This window comes from Phocoena sinus, chromosome 15, assembly GCF_008692025.1.
Source record: "Phocoena sinus isolate mPhoSin1 chromosome 15, mPhoSin1.pri, whole genome shotgun sequence".
Taxonomy (NCBI): Eukaryota; Metazoa; Chordata; class Mammalia; order Artiodactyla; family Phocoenidae; genus Phocoena; species Phocoena sinus.
The window spans coordinates 62,442,882-62,458,408 of NC_045777.1; the positions used below are offsets into that span (position 1 = coordinate 62,442,882).

At 46.7% G+C, this 15,527-nt stretch overlaps 2 protein-coding genes across 6 annotated transcripts in view; one reads left to right on the plus strand and one right to left on the minus strand.

The window, feature by feature from the left end:
- Positions 1-975, plus strand: part of BMERB1 (bMERB domain containing 1) — a 135,035-nt gene extending 134,060 nt beyond the window's left edge. Inside the window, exon 6 of the mRNA XM_032604990.1 lies at positions 230-975. Within this exon, the coding sequence (XP_032460881.1) occupies positions 230-432 (203 nt within the window). The 3' untranslated portion in view covers positions 433-975. The remainder of the gene's footprint in view (positions 1-229) is intronic.
- Positions 1-15,527, minus strand: part of MARF1 (meiosis regulator and mRNA stability factor 1) — a 41,146-nt gene that overhangs the window by 3,325 nt on the left and 22,294 nt on the right. For all 5 annotated transcript variants that reach the window (XM_032604985.1, XM_032604989.1, XM_032604986.1 and 2 more), the window contains 10 exons: positions 14,162-14,382; positions 13,039-13,181; positions 12,345-12,478; positions 11,033-11,235; positions 10,121-10,348; positions 6,483-6,713; positions 3,992-4,204; positions 2,740-2,800; positions 2,531-2,656; positions 984-1,154 (listed from right to left, as the gene is read on the minus strand). In XM_032604985.1, the coding sequence (XP_032460876.1) occupies positions 984-1,154; positions 2,531-2,656; positions 2,740-2,800; positions 3,992-4,204; positions 6,483-6,713; positions 10,121-10,348; positions 11,033-11,235; positions 12,345-12,478; positions 13,039-13,181; positions 14,162-14,382 (1,731 nt within the window). The remainder of the gene's footprint in view (positions 1-983; positions 1,155-2,530; positions 2,657-2,739; positions 2,801-3,991; positions 4,205-6,482; positions 6,714-10,120; positions 10,349-11,032; positions 11,236-12,344; positions 12,479-13,038; positions 13,182-14,161; positions 14,383-15,527) is intronic.

Here is a 15,527-nt window from a genome sequence, read left to right on the forward strand (position 1 = left end):
GGGGAGAATAACGGACAGAACTGCCAGCACCGCTCAGGTTATTTCTCTCCCCGACACACAGGGACGGTTGAACTCAGTACACTAAACACACCAAGGCTACACCCACAGAAGAGCTAACGTCAATTTCCCACCAAGTCTGCTTCTAGGGGAACCGCCCCCGCCATCGCCACAGCCCAGGTCCAGCTCCACAGCCAGGTAGGTATACGTCTCCTCACTGACTATCTTCCAGATAAACAGCCTCAGCTCTTTCACTGGGTGACGGTGCCAAAGGTGCCAAAGGCTGCTAAGAAGACCGAGGCCTGTGGTCAGCAGGGTCATCTCCTGGACGGCAGTGTCAGCAAAGCGGGGAAGGACCATCCCAACAGAGGAGACGACAAGGGAAGGACCTCGACAGAGCAGGTGGGCCAGCCTCTCAGGAGGCCAGGGACATGACAGAAAGACAAGAGGCCTGGGGCTCCAATCCTGGCTCTGCCTCTTCCTAGCCGAGCAGCCTGCAGCCCATGCCATCTCTAGCTGTGGCACAAGCTGGGGCGCTAGACACAGGTGCCCTCCCTCCCCTATTCACAGTCCCACGGAGCCCCAGTACCCTCTGGAGTCGTTCAACTCTGGGCCAGACCGGGGGTGACGTGTATGTCTGGTGACAGGCGGGGGTTGCCGCTGGAGTTGCTGCACTTTCCAAAGGTGGGGAGCACAGCCCAGGAAGCCCCTGCACGCTCTCCTGTGGGGTCCCCACCCCCAGCGCAGCTGCGGCACCCCTCAAGACCACCATCGCTCCCGTGCTTGCTGCTCCCTCAGCCACCTCGGGCTGTGAGCAGGAACCCTGATAGGAAAAGGGGGTCCTGAATAATCCTCACAGGTATATTTGTGCCTGGAAAGGTAGAGTCTCTCCCCACTCCCATCAAACAGTGAACATCTTGGCATTAAGGGTTTACCGTTTAATTAAATCCACAGAGAAAACCCCACAGTGACACAGGGCCTCCTACCAGAAGGCTCCTGAGGGCGCTCCTCAAACTGAATGAGGTCAGCGGACTGGAGGATGACGGGATCCGGTCTCAGCTGAGGGGACGGCAGGCACGACGGGACAGGCGCGCACAAGAGGTCCACAGGGGAGTCGCTGGTCAGGCGGAGGAGCTCCTGCTCCACCGGACGGGGCCCTGGGGGAGACGGCAAGCGGGGCTCCGCTCAGGACTGCGCGGCCTGTGCCTGAAGCCTGCCTTCTCCTTAAGGTCAGGAAGTACTCAAGGTTTAAAAAAAGCCATTAACAGAAAGGTCTGGGTCACTCTCGGTAGGTGAGATGCCACAGCCAGGATCTCCCGATTTGTGTTCTTAGGAACAAAGGGGGGCAATTAAAAAACGCTGAGAAAAATTTAAAAACCCATAGAAAGTAGCTAAGCGAGCAAAAGGTCTGAATTAGAAGACTTGGGTCCCAGTTCTGTCACTTCCTCGCTGAGTGCTCTTGGGTAAGCTACTTAACCTCCCGGAATTTCAGTCCTTCATTTGTAGGATGGAGGTAACTACTGCTGAAGGCTGTGCTGACAGCTTGAGAGGATGAGCTACATTCAGGTGCTTTGTAAAAATGTAAAATGCTACATAGCGGATTATCCTATAAACAGAGAGCACAGTAGCACTTGTAACTATTTAACAATTTGCAGAGTCTTAAGAACATAAAATTCTCATATCTAGCAACAGACTCAAAATTCAAGCGAGTTGATTTCTATCTAGTACACAGAAGATTCCACATAAAATCGGGATCACTCGATGTTGTTCTGAGTAATACTAATTCATTACTATCAAGTCTTTCCCAGGAATGTCCTGTGACAAAGACTCTCCCTAACCCAACTTTAGTCAGGAGTCAGGCTCCTCCAAGCCCTCTTCTCCACCAGACCTTGACCTTGGTCTTCTGTGTCTCGTGTCCTTGCCATGTCCAGTCTTGACAAGAATCTTGAGAAGTCAGTTTAGCAAAAATCCCCCAGCCTTTTGATATCTGATCAAGTTCCTCATCCCACCCCACCCCCAACCTTTGATGTCTAAGTCCTTGGCCTGCCTTTAACAAAAATCCTCTTAGGTCGGCAGGAATCCCCCTACCTTGTTGTCTCCTCTTGGTAGTTTCCCAGCCACCGACCCCCTTGCTCTGCTCCTTGACTATAAGCCCCCACTTGTCCTTGTCGCATTCAGAGCTAAGCTCCCTCTCTCTCTCCAAGGGCAGCAGAGTTGACTCCACTGCAATCATCTTGAAGTATTCTAATAAGTGTCAGAATCTTTTTCCTTTAACATCTGAATTATGCTGGCTTTTTGTCATTATGGGGGCTGCCGACATCCTTCAAGAACATTAACCGGTCAACCATCAAATGCAGGCCAGTTTTTCCTCTGTTCTTAACCAAACACCAGACTCCTTTGGAAAATGCATGAATACTTACCTTTAACGAATGAAAATGACCCAGCATCATCCTTCACCCTCAAACCACCCCAGCTCCACCCCAAGCCATTTCCTGAAAATTTCACCAGCTTTGCTTTGTTTTTCCTCTCTTACCGTCACCACCTGCTCCGAGTTTGAGTTCCAAGGCTGTGCGAGATTCGGGCACCTCCAGGATGCGCTCGGTAGCTGAGGGCCGGGTTTCATGACTGGCAGAGGGGAGACCAAGTGAACTCACACGACCTGGAAGACAAAGAGCACCCATCAAAGGGGGATCAGGGCGAGAACTGGGGCTTCTGAAGGGGGAGGGGATGGGGCTTACTTACTTTTCATGTCATTTTTTAACACTACAATTCTCTTATGACCATGTCCTTTTATCCAGACCACCTGCACACAAGACATACTACTGGTTAAGCAGTGGAAAAGGAGGGGAAATAAGCCCTAAAATTCAGGAAGAGTGTGACCTACTGTGTTTGGTAACATACTTAAACATACTAGGACTTAAAGACCAAATTAACGCCAAGAAAAAATCTTCTACACTTTGTTTTAAAGCAACAGAGGCTGGCAGAAACATGCTGCTTATAAAAAGCTGTAGTCTTAGAAGTTGTGAGACTCAGCTTAAAAAGTACTCTTTATGGCTCTTTAAAAACATCACCTCGCAAACACCAGAGCTGGTATGTAAATGAAGCTAGTTCTCATGTGGGAGCTCTTACCATTTTTTCCAGATACTAAATGCACCTTAAAAGAATTAATGGCTCTCCCACGCCCCTCAAGCTAAGCTCATTACCCTGACCATAAAACAAGGGCCCCGACCTAATAACACTGCCCCCACCTCCGCCGAGAGAGAGGCAGCAGTGGCCCTTGGCTCCCAGAGCCCCGCACGTGCATCTGACACCAAGTCCCTCATCTCGGCTCCCACGCTGTCCTACCCTCGTGTCCCTTCCTACTTCCTTCACTCAGGCTCAAGCCCAGCGTAGCGCTCACCTGGGCCTCCGCAGTGGCAGGCTCCTCCTCTCCTCCTGGTTCTCTCAACTCTACCATGGACAGCAGCCCCATGGCGCTTCCTACAGCAGCCCCGAGGCTCCTCCCCTCTCTCCACAGTCTTGGCCTCCATAACTGAGCTCTTATTTCGCTGAGAGGCTCCAGCTCGGGAGCTCCACACTACTTCTCGCTGCTCTGCATCTGCTTACACTGTCTGCCCTCTCCCCTCTTTGTCACGTGGTTGATTAACTTCTACACATCGTGAGGACTCTGCTCTGGGATCCCCCGCACCTGTCCTCCTCAGTGCCCACCGACGGCTGCACTGACCACACCGACTGTCACCTGCTCAGATGTCTTGACTCTCCATTACCCCATACCTTTCTGAGGGCAGGGTCTGGGACTCACCCACCTCGCACCTAGGAATTTAATGAAGGTTTGCAGAATGAAGGAGAAATGCTAAAATCATTCATTTTTCTCCAACGGTATGTATGTTTTGAAAGGATCAGTTCAAAATGCCTGCAGTTTCATTATTCTGTCCACGAGTGAGCCTGTGGCTCTCCAGTAGGACACCCTCCAAGAAACTGAGAAAACACCCACCTGTGGGATCGCTCCCAAGAGCTCCTCTACACTACTGTAGCCATACGTCTTGGGTTGCAGTGTTTCTCCGACATACTTGGTATAGGCCATGGAAAATTCATGAAGGAAAAGCTGCTGGTAGTGGTAAGTATGAAGCAAAGACCGCACGTTCTTGGCAAACAAATACAGACTTGTGAGCTTCACACACTCCTCTGTCTTATCATTAGTAAAAACCTGGTCCAGGAGAAAACAGCAGCATTAGAAACTTCCAGAGTGACTGGTCCTGCATCCTAGAAGTGAGGGTCTCTCAGAGAGTGAAAAGATGCCAAGTCAACTTGAAAACGTGCAAAAAGCCAGGGAGGAGGAAAGATTGATTCAAGGATCTCCTCCAAGAGAGGGCTATAGCCTTGAGCCAACTCGGGTCCTATTTGTAGGTGTAAGGCAGCAGAGGTCTGACGAAATCGTGTGTCAGAAAGGAAGGAAACTGGTAAACTGAGATCTCAAACGAAAGGAGGCAGTGAAGAGAGAGGGCAAACCCCTAAGTGGACAAAGGGGCACCAGACAGTGGGGACGAAGCCACTAAACCTCGTCTCCCCAAGGAACACCGTGATGCAGGACAACAACATCACTGTTCTTAAAACAACAACAACAAAAGCAATAAAGGGAAAAAACCCCACAAAAACCTTTTGTCCTCAAGTAAGCAAATCTGTTTACCGTAAGCCTTTCAGTCTAACATGCCCTCACTGAGATCTCCTAGAGAACAGATCTTTCCCAGCCTTAGCTGGCAATGGAAAGCCTTTGGTCCAGGAACATCCACTAATATTGCCTAGAACTAGTGTTCATATAATATATAATTAACAGAATTTAGAAAATGTTCGATTTGATATTGTGAAAGAAAACCAGAGCTGGATAGTAGTTAAAGTGGAAAAAACAGATTTTCTTCAGGACTATTGCAACAGGGTATAAGTGTAGGTGTCCTTTTCAGATACAAGGAAAAGTGAGGACTTATAGCCAAGGGGGGCTGGGGAGAGGGACATCCAGGGTAGGGGGAATTCTTGTTAAACTGACCTAACAGGATTCTTGCAGAAGGTAAGCCAGGGTGATCAGATTCCAAGGGTAGGAGATTCTCTCTAAAACTGGGCCATGTGGGCCCATCAAGGATAAGGGCAGGGCCCAAAGACAAAGTATAGTCTAGAAAGTGGCTCAGGGGAGGCTGTTTGGCCAAGGAGAGAGTTTTAAAATTATTTAATTATTGGTCACGTGGTTATATGATAACAATGGTATAATCATTGTTTTCTTACATTGCGGGATTTATTTAGTTAATATTCTATTTAGAATCATTTTCTTTTGGGGGACTGGTATTAAAATTACTTTGGCTTCATAAAAGAAGTGGTGTGCTTCCCATCTTTTTTTTTTTTTTCCAAGTGATCTAGAAGTGGTTTTTAAAAAGTTGGAGTTATTTTTTAGGTGAGTTAAAACCCAGTTCTTAACCATCTGGTCCTTGTGCCTTTTGTCAGTGGTAAAATTTCAATGACGTTCAGTCTTTTTTGTGTTAACTGGTCTAATTTTTAACTTCTTAAAAATCTGGAGTCAATTTAACTTTTTTCCTCAGGATCTTACCTATTTCCTCTAGGTTTTTATATTTGTTGTCCCACAATTGCACACAGTATTCTCTTACTATTCTTCTAATCTTGAAGTATCATCCTTTTTTTCTTTTAAACTGTACCACGCGGCTTGTGGGATCCTAGTTCCCTGACCAAGGATCGAACCTGGGCCCCCTGCAGTGGAAGCATGGAGTCCCAACCACTGGACTGCTAGGGAATTCCTGAACTGCAATTCTTTTTTTTTTTTTTAAGAGTTATTTATTTATCTATTTATTTATGGCGGCTGCGTTGGGTCTTCATTGCTGAGCGCGGGCTTTTTCTAGTCGTGGCGAGCCAGGGCTACTCTTCGTGGTGGTGCGCGGGCTTCTCTTGTTGCGGAGCATGGGCTCTAGGCGCGTGGGCTTCAGTAGTTGTGGCTCGCAGGCTCTAGGGTGCAGGCTCGGTAGTCGTGGCGCATGGGCTTATTTGCTCCACGGCATGTGGGATCTTCCCAGACCAGGGATCAAACCCATGTCCCCTGCATTGGCAGGCGGATTCTTAACCACTGCACTACCAGGAAAGTCCCCCCGAACTGTGATTCTTGAAAGGCCACCTGGTGACCAGCCAGTCAACCTTCCTTTCTGCCCTGCATGTGACTGACAGACCACCACATAAGCGATCTCCTTCAGAAAGAGGTAACAGCAGCAGAGTCTAGCTTGGTACAGGAAAAAGGCACCCCAGTCTAAGAATCTGGAGGCCAGGGCTTTCATCCTGGCTTGTCACTTGTTTGGGCAGGGTGCCTGCACCTGCCAACGCCTCTGTCTGTCTATAAAATGACCAATCAGTCTAATCTAGACCATTTGGTGATCTATAAATACCCAATACAACAGTTTTCATTATGGTGGTTCCAGAACCATTACCATTCATACCTCAACTAAGTAAGGCAGACTCTTCAGAAGTTCGGTCAAAGTCATGAACCCATATTCACAGGGGTTGAGAGGAGTACTGTGGGTGGTTTCATAGTGTCTCTTGAGGTCATCAACAGAAAGATGGGCAGTTCCCTCCCAAGACATCAGCAATACCAGCAGTTGGGCAGTGAGAGCACGCAGAGACTTGCGGTTGATCAGCTGAATCTGTTTGCCAGATTCCATATCAGCAACCTGGGAAGAACAAGAATGCAAACTTTTCAGAACTCAAGAGAGACAGCCTGGGTCATACCTGGTTCATCTAGTTTCACTTTGGCAAACGAGACCAAAAGAGGAAAATCTCTAAGTTTTTCTCTTAAACTGAAGTAAAGTGAGTGGGTTTGCTGTAGCTTCTTTGGGACCCCAGATCAACACTTCAGACCAACTGCAGCAGAAGTCATTCTCTCCCTCCCTCCCTGCTGGTCCAGAACCAGAAACTTCCATCAACACCACCGCTCTCCCAAGAGAAGGAGATAAGACCGGCCAGCAGACATCCATTGGCCCAAGCTTGTGAATTAAGGGTTGGTGTTCTCCGAAAGCAGGAAGTAGTTAGATTGCAGGCAACCCTCTACAGAGCTGCTCTGCAGTCGACTTGCCCCACGTGTGTGTCCCAGGGGCTAGACACAAGGCCTTCTCTAGACATAAGGGCAAGCCGCATTCTTATAGCCCATAAGCACTTGAAAAAAAGCTGGTATTTTCATGTCTGACTATATGTCTACTTCTCGATTTTTTTTCAGATTCTCAAGGAGATAAAGGCTTTAACTGATTAAGTGTATTGGGAGGGAAACCTTGTGAAAGAGACACGGCTTATCATTTGGGGACCAAACAGCATGTGAAGCATGTGAAGAAACAAACATTTGGTGGCTGAGACCTGCAGGCCTTGGGCATGGTGCGGGTGGGAGGGGGGCCGTGTCTGTGAAGTGAGCCATCATGGGAGTGAAAACAGGCAGAGCTTCAGGACACAGGCTGCTCAGGCCTGGGCAGGTGAACCACTGCTCACTATCACGGCTGTTTTCCCCTTTATCTGATTTCCAGCCAGGACCACGGGTCAAGCTCAGGGGCTTTGGACCCTTGGAGGCAAAGGGTGGGTGGCATTTGAGGAGCTAGCCCAGTACCAGTTTGTCTTTGGAGCCGACGCCCACCCAGAGCCAGGGCAGGAGGCTGGTGGGTCAACCCTGACTCCACTCATCGTGGTTATGGATCTGTGAAGATTCACACTACGGATTTCCTCAGCAGACCTGGGGTTTAATCAATCAACAGATACAAGCCCAGGGGAGTCCGAGTCATCTTCTTAGATGCCCAGACTATTATTAAGAAGAAAAAATAAAAACCTGCTTGATGCTACTTAGATACATCTCTTGATTCTCGACCCAGGCTACACATTAGAATCACCTCGCGAGCTTATCTGTGCTCTGAGGCTCAGAGCACACCTGGCCTCATTCTATAAGAATCACAGAGGCCTCAGTATTTCCCAGAAGCTCCCCGGGAGATCGCAATGTGCAACCAGGTTACAAAGCTGGAGCCACTCCCATCTTTTCCCACTTTAATGCTCACATCCGAATGTCCCAGTCATCGGCCCTTATTCATCACAGTCAGCGGTATTGGCTTAGTCTTCCGATCCACCGAAGCCCTCCAACTGCCATCACCCTGAGCAAATGAACATCCAGGGGGCCTGTCCCACACCAGGGCCTTCAGCTCCTCTAAGTTCTCATCTCCAATGACATTCTCTTCTACTCAGTTCCACTCCAGACCCCACCCCAGGCCACACTGGGGACCTTGTCACGGCCCACTTCCAGAATCACTCATTCGAACCTCCCACACGTCCTGCCTGAAGCAGATGCCAGGGTTGGAGACAAGAAGGCGATCCGAACGCTCAATTCTTATGTTTCTTCAACTTTGCCAGCATGGACTCCTACTTCCTCCCGATTCATGAGCCCTCTCTTTTCTTCACTTTCCTCTTTTATCCATCTTGGCACTGATAGGCCATTAAGTCATGAACATTCCTGTCAATACTCTTATCTACACTCCTTTGTCCCTATGTCTTTTCATTGCACCCACCTGGCAAAATCCCACCTTGAACCCAACGCTCTGCTTTCCCTGAGTCTGTACCCAAGCAGCCACATCTCCACTCTCTCCACAGGAAACCTACGTGCACTCAGCCCCGGGGAGCTCCACGCTCCCAGCACCCCTACGGCCTCCCTGATCAGGCCCCTCTCCCGCTCACCACTGACAATTCAGACCTTCTCAGCTCTTCAGTCTGGAATCCCGTCTCTCTCTCCCTCTCTCTAAGCAGTTGCTCTCACCTTGTACTTGACAGAGGAAGAGCTCTGGGAAGGTAATTCCCTCTTTTCCTGGTGACACACATCAAACTCCCCTACATCCGCCTCCGCCCTACCCGCTTCCCTTTTGTCAAAATACTAACGTCAGAGCTGTCCCTCCTTCCACTGAATGCCAATTCCCACGCCTCTGGCTCCCTCAGGACCCTCACCCCACCACCCTTTCTGGCCTTTGTGTATCAATCTCTCTCAAAGAGAGCCTTCTCGGCGGCTCTCAGACACGCCCAGGCTCCCCGACTGGAAAGAACAGCCAGCAAGCACTCGCTGGCTCAGACCCACAGTCTCCTGCTCTTCTCCTTCACAAGCAAACAAACCGAACAGCTGTCTAGTCACCTGCTGCCAATGTCTCGCCCCCGCCGCCTCCTCGTTTCTCAGCCCACTCAGTGCGGCTGTGGTCCCATATCACTGGCGCCGATCCTGCTCCGGCCAGCAGCACCACGTACCTGCACTCAGCTTGGCCCCACGGTCACTAAGTCCTGTCTCACCTGCCCTCTCAGTAGCACCTGGTGCTGCCGGCCACTCCTCGTCCTTGGCCTTGGACGTTCCCCACTCCTAGTGTTCTTCCTGCTCTCCGGCCTCTGCATCCCTGCCTCCCACTAAGGGTCCTCCTCCTCTAACTGCCCAGCATAGAAACAGACTCCTTCCAGACCTGTGACTGGCGCTGCCACCACTTCGTACATTTTCCTTCCACTTCTTCCTCCTTGTAGTGAGTTTTCTTGGTCCTGTGGTGGACGCAGCCTGCACACTGTTCCCAGGACTGCGAGGGTCAGTTCAGCACAGGCTGGGGAAGAAGAGGCAGTCACCCTCTCCAGTCCGGCCTCTCCAGCAACCAAGGCAACTCTGAGCCCCAGCCTGCTCCTAAACCTACTCCATAAGTGAGTCCGAATCCGGAAAGGAGAGCTGTGATTTCAGTCTCCCCAAAACTTCGGAGACAAAGATCTGTGTACAAGGATCCAACTTCAGGTCAGCAGGACTGAGACTGAGACACCCAAGAATAAACACCCTGGGATAAACTGGCGACTTCGCAAATGTTCACAGAGACATTATTTTGGCGAGGCCACTAAAAGACACACAAAAGCAAGACCAAAAATCTGAACTGCCAAACCCAAGTCATCTCCTATTACCCAAAAACGTATTAAAAACACAAGTTGTGAAACAACAGTAAGCAGTGCAAGGTGTAAATACAGAAATGCTAAATCACACGCAAACATCCCGATGAGGATTATGCCGCTGCAAGTCTTACTACGTGAAAAAAAAAAATGTTACCTTTACAACATGGCAGAGTTTCTGTGTTAGAGCCGAAACTGAACTGACATCGTAGTCTTGGAGACGAAATGTGTAACCAAAAGTCTTAGCATATTCTGTAAGCAGATCTGTCATCATAAGGCAGTTATCTTTTTGGGACCGAAGGAGTTTAACAAACTGGGCAGCTAGAGCTTTGAACCGTTCGACCTCTGTCAAAGTAAGGATTTTTTCTTCTCCACATTCCAATACCTTGGAAAACACACAGGAGGAGGAAAGGGAGAACCAGTTATGACTGTTCACGGGATTAAATGGCATAAAATGTATACAATTAGGAACTAAGAAGCACTTCAGTGTTCTTTAATGGATGTCCGATTTCAGTTTTGCAAGATTAGGAAGTTCTGGAAATTAGCTGCCCAGCAGTATGAACATATTTAACACTGCTGAGCTGTGCGCTTAAAAATGGGCAGGTAGGTATTTTACACACACACACACAAACACACAAAATTTTTAAGCACTGCAGGGGTCAAAGATGGTAAGAGTAATGAAAATCAACAACAGAAATCTGGTTTAACAGCGATGACTTAACAGCCAAGCATTTGCATCACCTCGTGCACTCACGCCCACCTCCAACAGAAGAGATCTGAAAAGTACGGGGCTCATGAGAGAAGATTCAGTTTATGAAACAAGCTATGTAATCCTTTTCTCAACAGATTACCTAAAACTAACCTGAAGAATGATTTCTTTATTGAAGGAAAAACCACATTTACCTAAAAATACTAAGAAGCCAACAACACAGCTTCTCTGACTGAAGTATTTCAAATTTTCATCCTATTTCATAACTCCCTACTGCCCAGGCAAACAGGTCTGAAAAACATTTTTTTTAATTCCCCCTTACATTTTTCTGAAAGATATAATTAGAATTTCTTCACTTACTTGTAAAATATCAGGTATGGCTTCAAAAAGTTCGAGTAGTTTGGTAAACCCGTAGTATGCGAGTTTGCACTGCCGGCCAAAGTGGTGATGGTAAGAGGGGATAAATTTATTAAAGGGCATCCGGAAATGGGGTTGGTGTCGCAGCAAATCTACAACATCCTTGGAGAACTGTTTTGTCCTTTCTATTTCATCCTGGGTACGTTCTTTAAAAAACCAAAAAACAAACCATGAACCACGATCTTCTTCTACCCATTTGTGCTTGACATTATTAGTGTAGTTAGTCCTATGCACTGGTTACAAGAGATACCATCTCTGCCTTCCAAACACACACAACCTAAAACCAACACACTCTTCTCTTTCCAGATGGTTTTCAAATTCAATCAAGGGCAGAACACCAGGAAGTCATGACACACATACGCACAAATACACACCTATATAATTTCAGCTTACAAACTAGAAATAATTTCTCTAGCCCCTCCACCTCCCCACACCCACTCCACATATATGAACATGACACACATACATGTCTCTGTACTTTAAAAAGTAATCTAGAAATTATTTTACTAAACCACACTTCTGAATATTAACATGCTTTGTTTACTCATCTGATCTTCAGTTAAAATTGCTAGCAGCAAAGAGTATCAGGCACCAAAAGTTTAACAAAAACAAAGGAGGGAAAAGTTTAAACTTAGATTTCTGTTTCTATTAAATTTTAAATTAGAATTATGAAAAGACTGGCATTAGTCATTTTAGCTTTGGAATACTATGATTTCATGGACATCAGTGTTCTGCAACAGCACAGTTTAAGACCCACTGACTGAAAGAGCGGGAGAACACGACTGTGTGTAGATTTAATTTTTCTGTCCTAGTTCCCACCCCAGACCTCAACTGGAACTACTAAAACGTGGAAGATGAAACATCCATTTGAGTCTTCTTTCCTTCTCAAGTGTGTTATCTCAGAGTTAAAAAGAAGAGACAAGCAACAGCCACGGTAACTGACTCAAACGGATAATTACAGCATAAACAGCCAGAGGCAGGCTGAAAGAGACATTTTCAGAAAGTGCTCGTTATGCCCTTTTTTCCCCTTAGAGTGAATTCTGAAAAAATAGCCTGGTTTTCTTCTTGACAAGTGGCTTCCCCACTCTGAGGACGCTAGGATCCACTGCCTGGCAGAGCAGTTTTCACACTGCACTTTCCATGCAATCTTCAGGAATCACAGAGAAGGAGTGGGAAAGTGCATCCCTTGTATGATTCCATGTTAAAATGACCACTGAGACAGACAACTTTCTTTCAGCAAATTTAAGTCACATACCTCTTTTGGGGATACAAATCACCATTTCATTATCTTGTTGGGACAAGCAGATGGTCGTGTCTGGAATCTCTGATACGATATCAATCAACTCACAGACACCATACTCGGTGACATCCCAGTCCTTTGAGAAACACCTAGGTTTTAACCATGGAAATGGATGAAGAATGAGAAGTAGCATTTGCCTAAATAATTTATAAGTTTTCCAAAAGAATGCTAAATGGAGAAGTTAGATGATTATTTTAAATTTGGGAGAACAAGTGTTTTAAAATACTTGCTTTCATTTTTAAAACAAATACCATATGCTAACACATATACATGGAGTCCAAAAAAAAATAATAATGGTCATGAAGAACCTAGGGGCAAGATGGGAAAAAAGACAGACCTACTAGAGAATGGACTTGAGGATACGGGGAGGGGGAAGGGTAAGCTGGGACAAAGTGAGAGAATGGCATGGATATATATATACTACCAAATGTAAAACAGATAGCTAGTGGGAAGCAGCCGCATAGCACAGGGAGATGAGCTCAGTGCTTTGTGACCACCTAGAGGGGTGGGATAGGGAGGGAGACAAAATAAGGAGGAGATACGGGGATATATGTATATGTATATGTATAGCTAATTCACTTTGTCATAAAGCAGAAACTAAAAATAAAATAAAATTTGCTTTCATATGTTTCCCTTCTCATCAACTCACCAATGATAAGCCTGCGTGAATTCTCTCACAATGACTTGTTTGCTGGCTTGGGATTTGAGAAGTTTTAGTAAATCCTGAGTAAAGCGCTTCACCTGGGCCCTGTGGGTAAGGGTCAGCAAGCGTTTGGAGCCCATTCCAAGAATCTGCAAACCAAACACTTTGGTTATTTATACTCATGAGACCCTGGCAGATTCTGACTTTCTTTTTGATGGTGCTCGCTCTCTCGCTCTCTCTCTCTCTCTCTGTTACCACTCTCAGAGAACAAATCCTTTTATGTATGATATCTGCATTTTGAAACACACAGACCAACAAAATGTAGGTGTCAGAATGAACAACTGCTCACGTGCCTGGGACCCTTTTTTCCTTGCACACTCTTTCCTAAATAGTCATGAATACAGAAATAAGTATGTTATCAGCCTGGGCAACTAATTTTGTCTTTAAAAGACAGCTCAAGTTTTGCAGGCCATTTTTTTTTTTTTTTTCGGTACACAGGCCTCTCACTGCTGTGGCCTCGCCCGTTGCGGAGCACAGGCTCCGGACGCGCAGGCTCAGCGGCCATGGCTCACGGGCCCAGCCACTCCACGGCACGTGGGATCTTCCCGTACCGGGGCACGAACCCGTGTCCCCTGCATCGGCAGGCGGACTCTCAACCACTGCGCCACCAGGGAAGCCCTGCAGGCCATTTTTAGAAGTGGGAAGCTATTATAACACCTTAAGTTAACAGGCAAAGACTCCTTAGGAAGCACTGTCAGGCTCCAGCCCAGTAACTGGTCTTGAACTCCTTCATAAGAAAGGTAAGCCCGCGTTGCAGCAGCTCCTGTGTAACAGGGAACAATTCTGGAGAGGACTCTGCTAGGAGGAAGGAGGGCAGTCTATAGAGATGAGAAGGAAAGTACTCCTCGGTGCACTTAGGAGTTCCTTTGGAAACTCACAGCTTTCTGAAAAACTGAGAAGCCACATCGTGTATAAAACACGTGTATAAAGGAAGTTTTTACAGGATGTTTGCTCTGAGCTGACTTCTTAGGGATTAAGTTACCAGCTACCCTGTTTCTTTGGTGGAGATAGCCAAAGCCACGGAGGAACATTTCCACTGTTAAACAAATAAGCTCTTGGCACTCCTTACCTGCAACACATGAGGCACTGCTTCTAACAATTCGATCAGCTTGGAATATCCATAGTCTGATACCCGGCATTGCTTTGCAAAATGATGGTGGTAAGATGGGATGAAATTACTAATCGGTATGACACAGGATGGCTGGCTCTTCAGTAAATCGATCACTTCTCTACTGAACTGGATCAGCTGGGGGTTACCCACAGGACTTTTAGAACGAAGAAGCCAAGGATCTAAATATGGGGGGAAAAAAAAGGAACAGGCACAAGAGATAAAGCATGACTGCAGCCGATGAAAGAAAAGTAACTAACCTTGCATTCCCTTGCGTGAACTCAATAATGACCGAGCACACAAGACCAAACAGTCGCTTTACTTCTCAGCTGCTAAACCCAGGTCCTCTATAACCAACAGGCTAGCCCAACTTCTTTACAGGCTGGCAAATGCTTCCCCACTACTTCTCGAAGTCAAGTTGCCAAAGCAAAGTATGGTTCACCATAGTGTGAACTTAAAAGGGAAGTGCAGATACACAGGTAGTTTCCAGCTTATAAACTGGTTGTATGTCAAAGATAAATTTGTAACTTGGTCACTAACATACTTTCCCACAGAAACAAAGTTATAAATGGTCATCACGCAGGTAGCCCAGAAGGGCCTAATTAACCCAGAGAGGGGCTGCAAATGTTGTCTAGGAAACTATGGAAAGCAGTGATGTAAAACTAGCATGAGATAAAACTAAGAAACAGGTTTTTGCAATTATCTTGAATGTTCATCTAATTAAGAAGTGTTAATTATTTTATTTATACAAGTGTAAATAATCAGATGGAAACCTTTATAAGGGGATAGTGGGCTAATGACACAGGAGAAAGGAGGGAGCAGCGTAACAAGACAGGATGGGGAGGGTGTAGGCCTGAGGGGAAAGGTAGGAAGAAGCTTTGGTACAAACAGAGCTCACTTGTTATCCTTACCTTTCTTCCTACAGGGCAGGGGGAGGTGGGAGGAGAAGAGGATGAGGAGAAAAGGAGGAAGTGTTGGGGGCCAAAGAGAAGGGAGAGTAGATATGAAGGCAACAATTCACAGTGCTGTGCACAGGTAGCAGGATTAGACACCTGCAACTCAGGGGGTGCCAGAGCTCAGAAACTCATCCAAATCTCGGTTCAAATATCCCAGTCCCTTACATTTACAGTTAAATATATTTTCACATTGATCAAAGTCATAAATGTTGATCAAAATAAATTTCCAAAATAAATACTCAGAGATATTTCCTTCAAATAGCTAAAACTATTTTTAAAGGGCAAGCCAAAAAAGCTTTACAAAATTACATAACTAGAGAGACTTGTAACTGTGAAATTTGGATTTTAAATTTTTTAATAATTTATGCTGG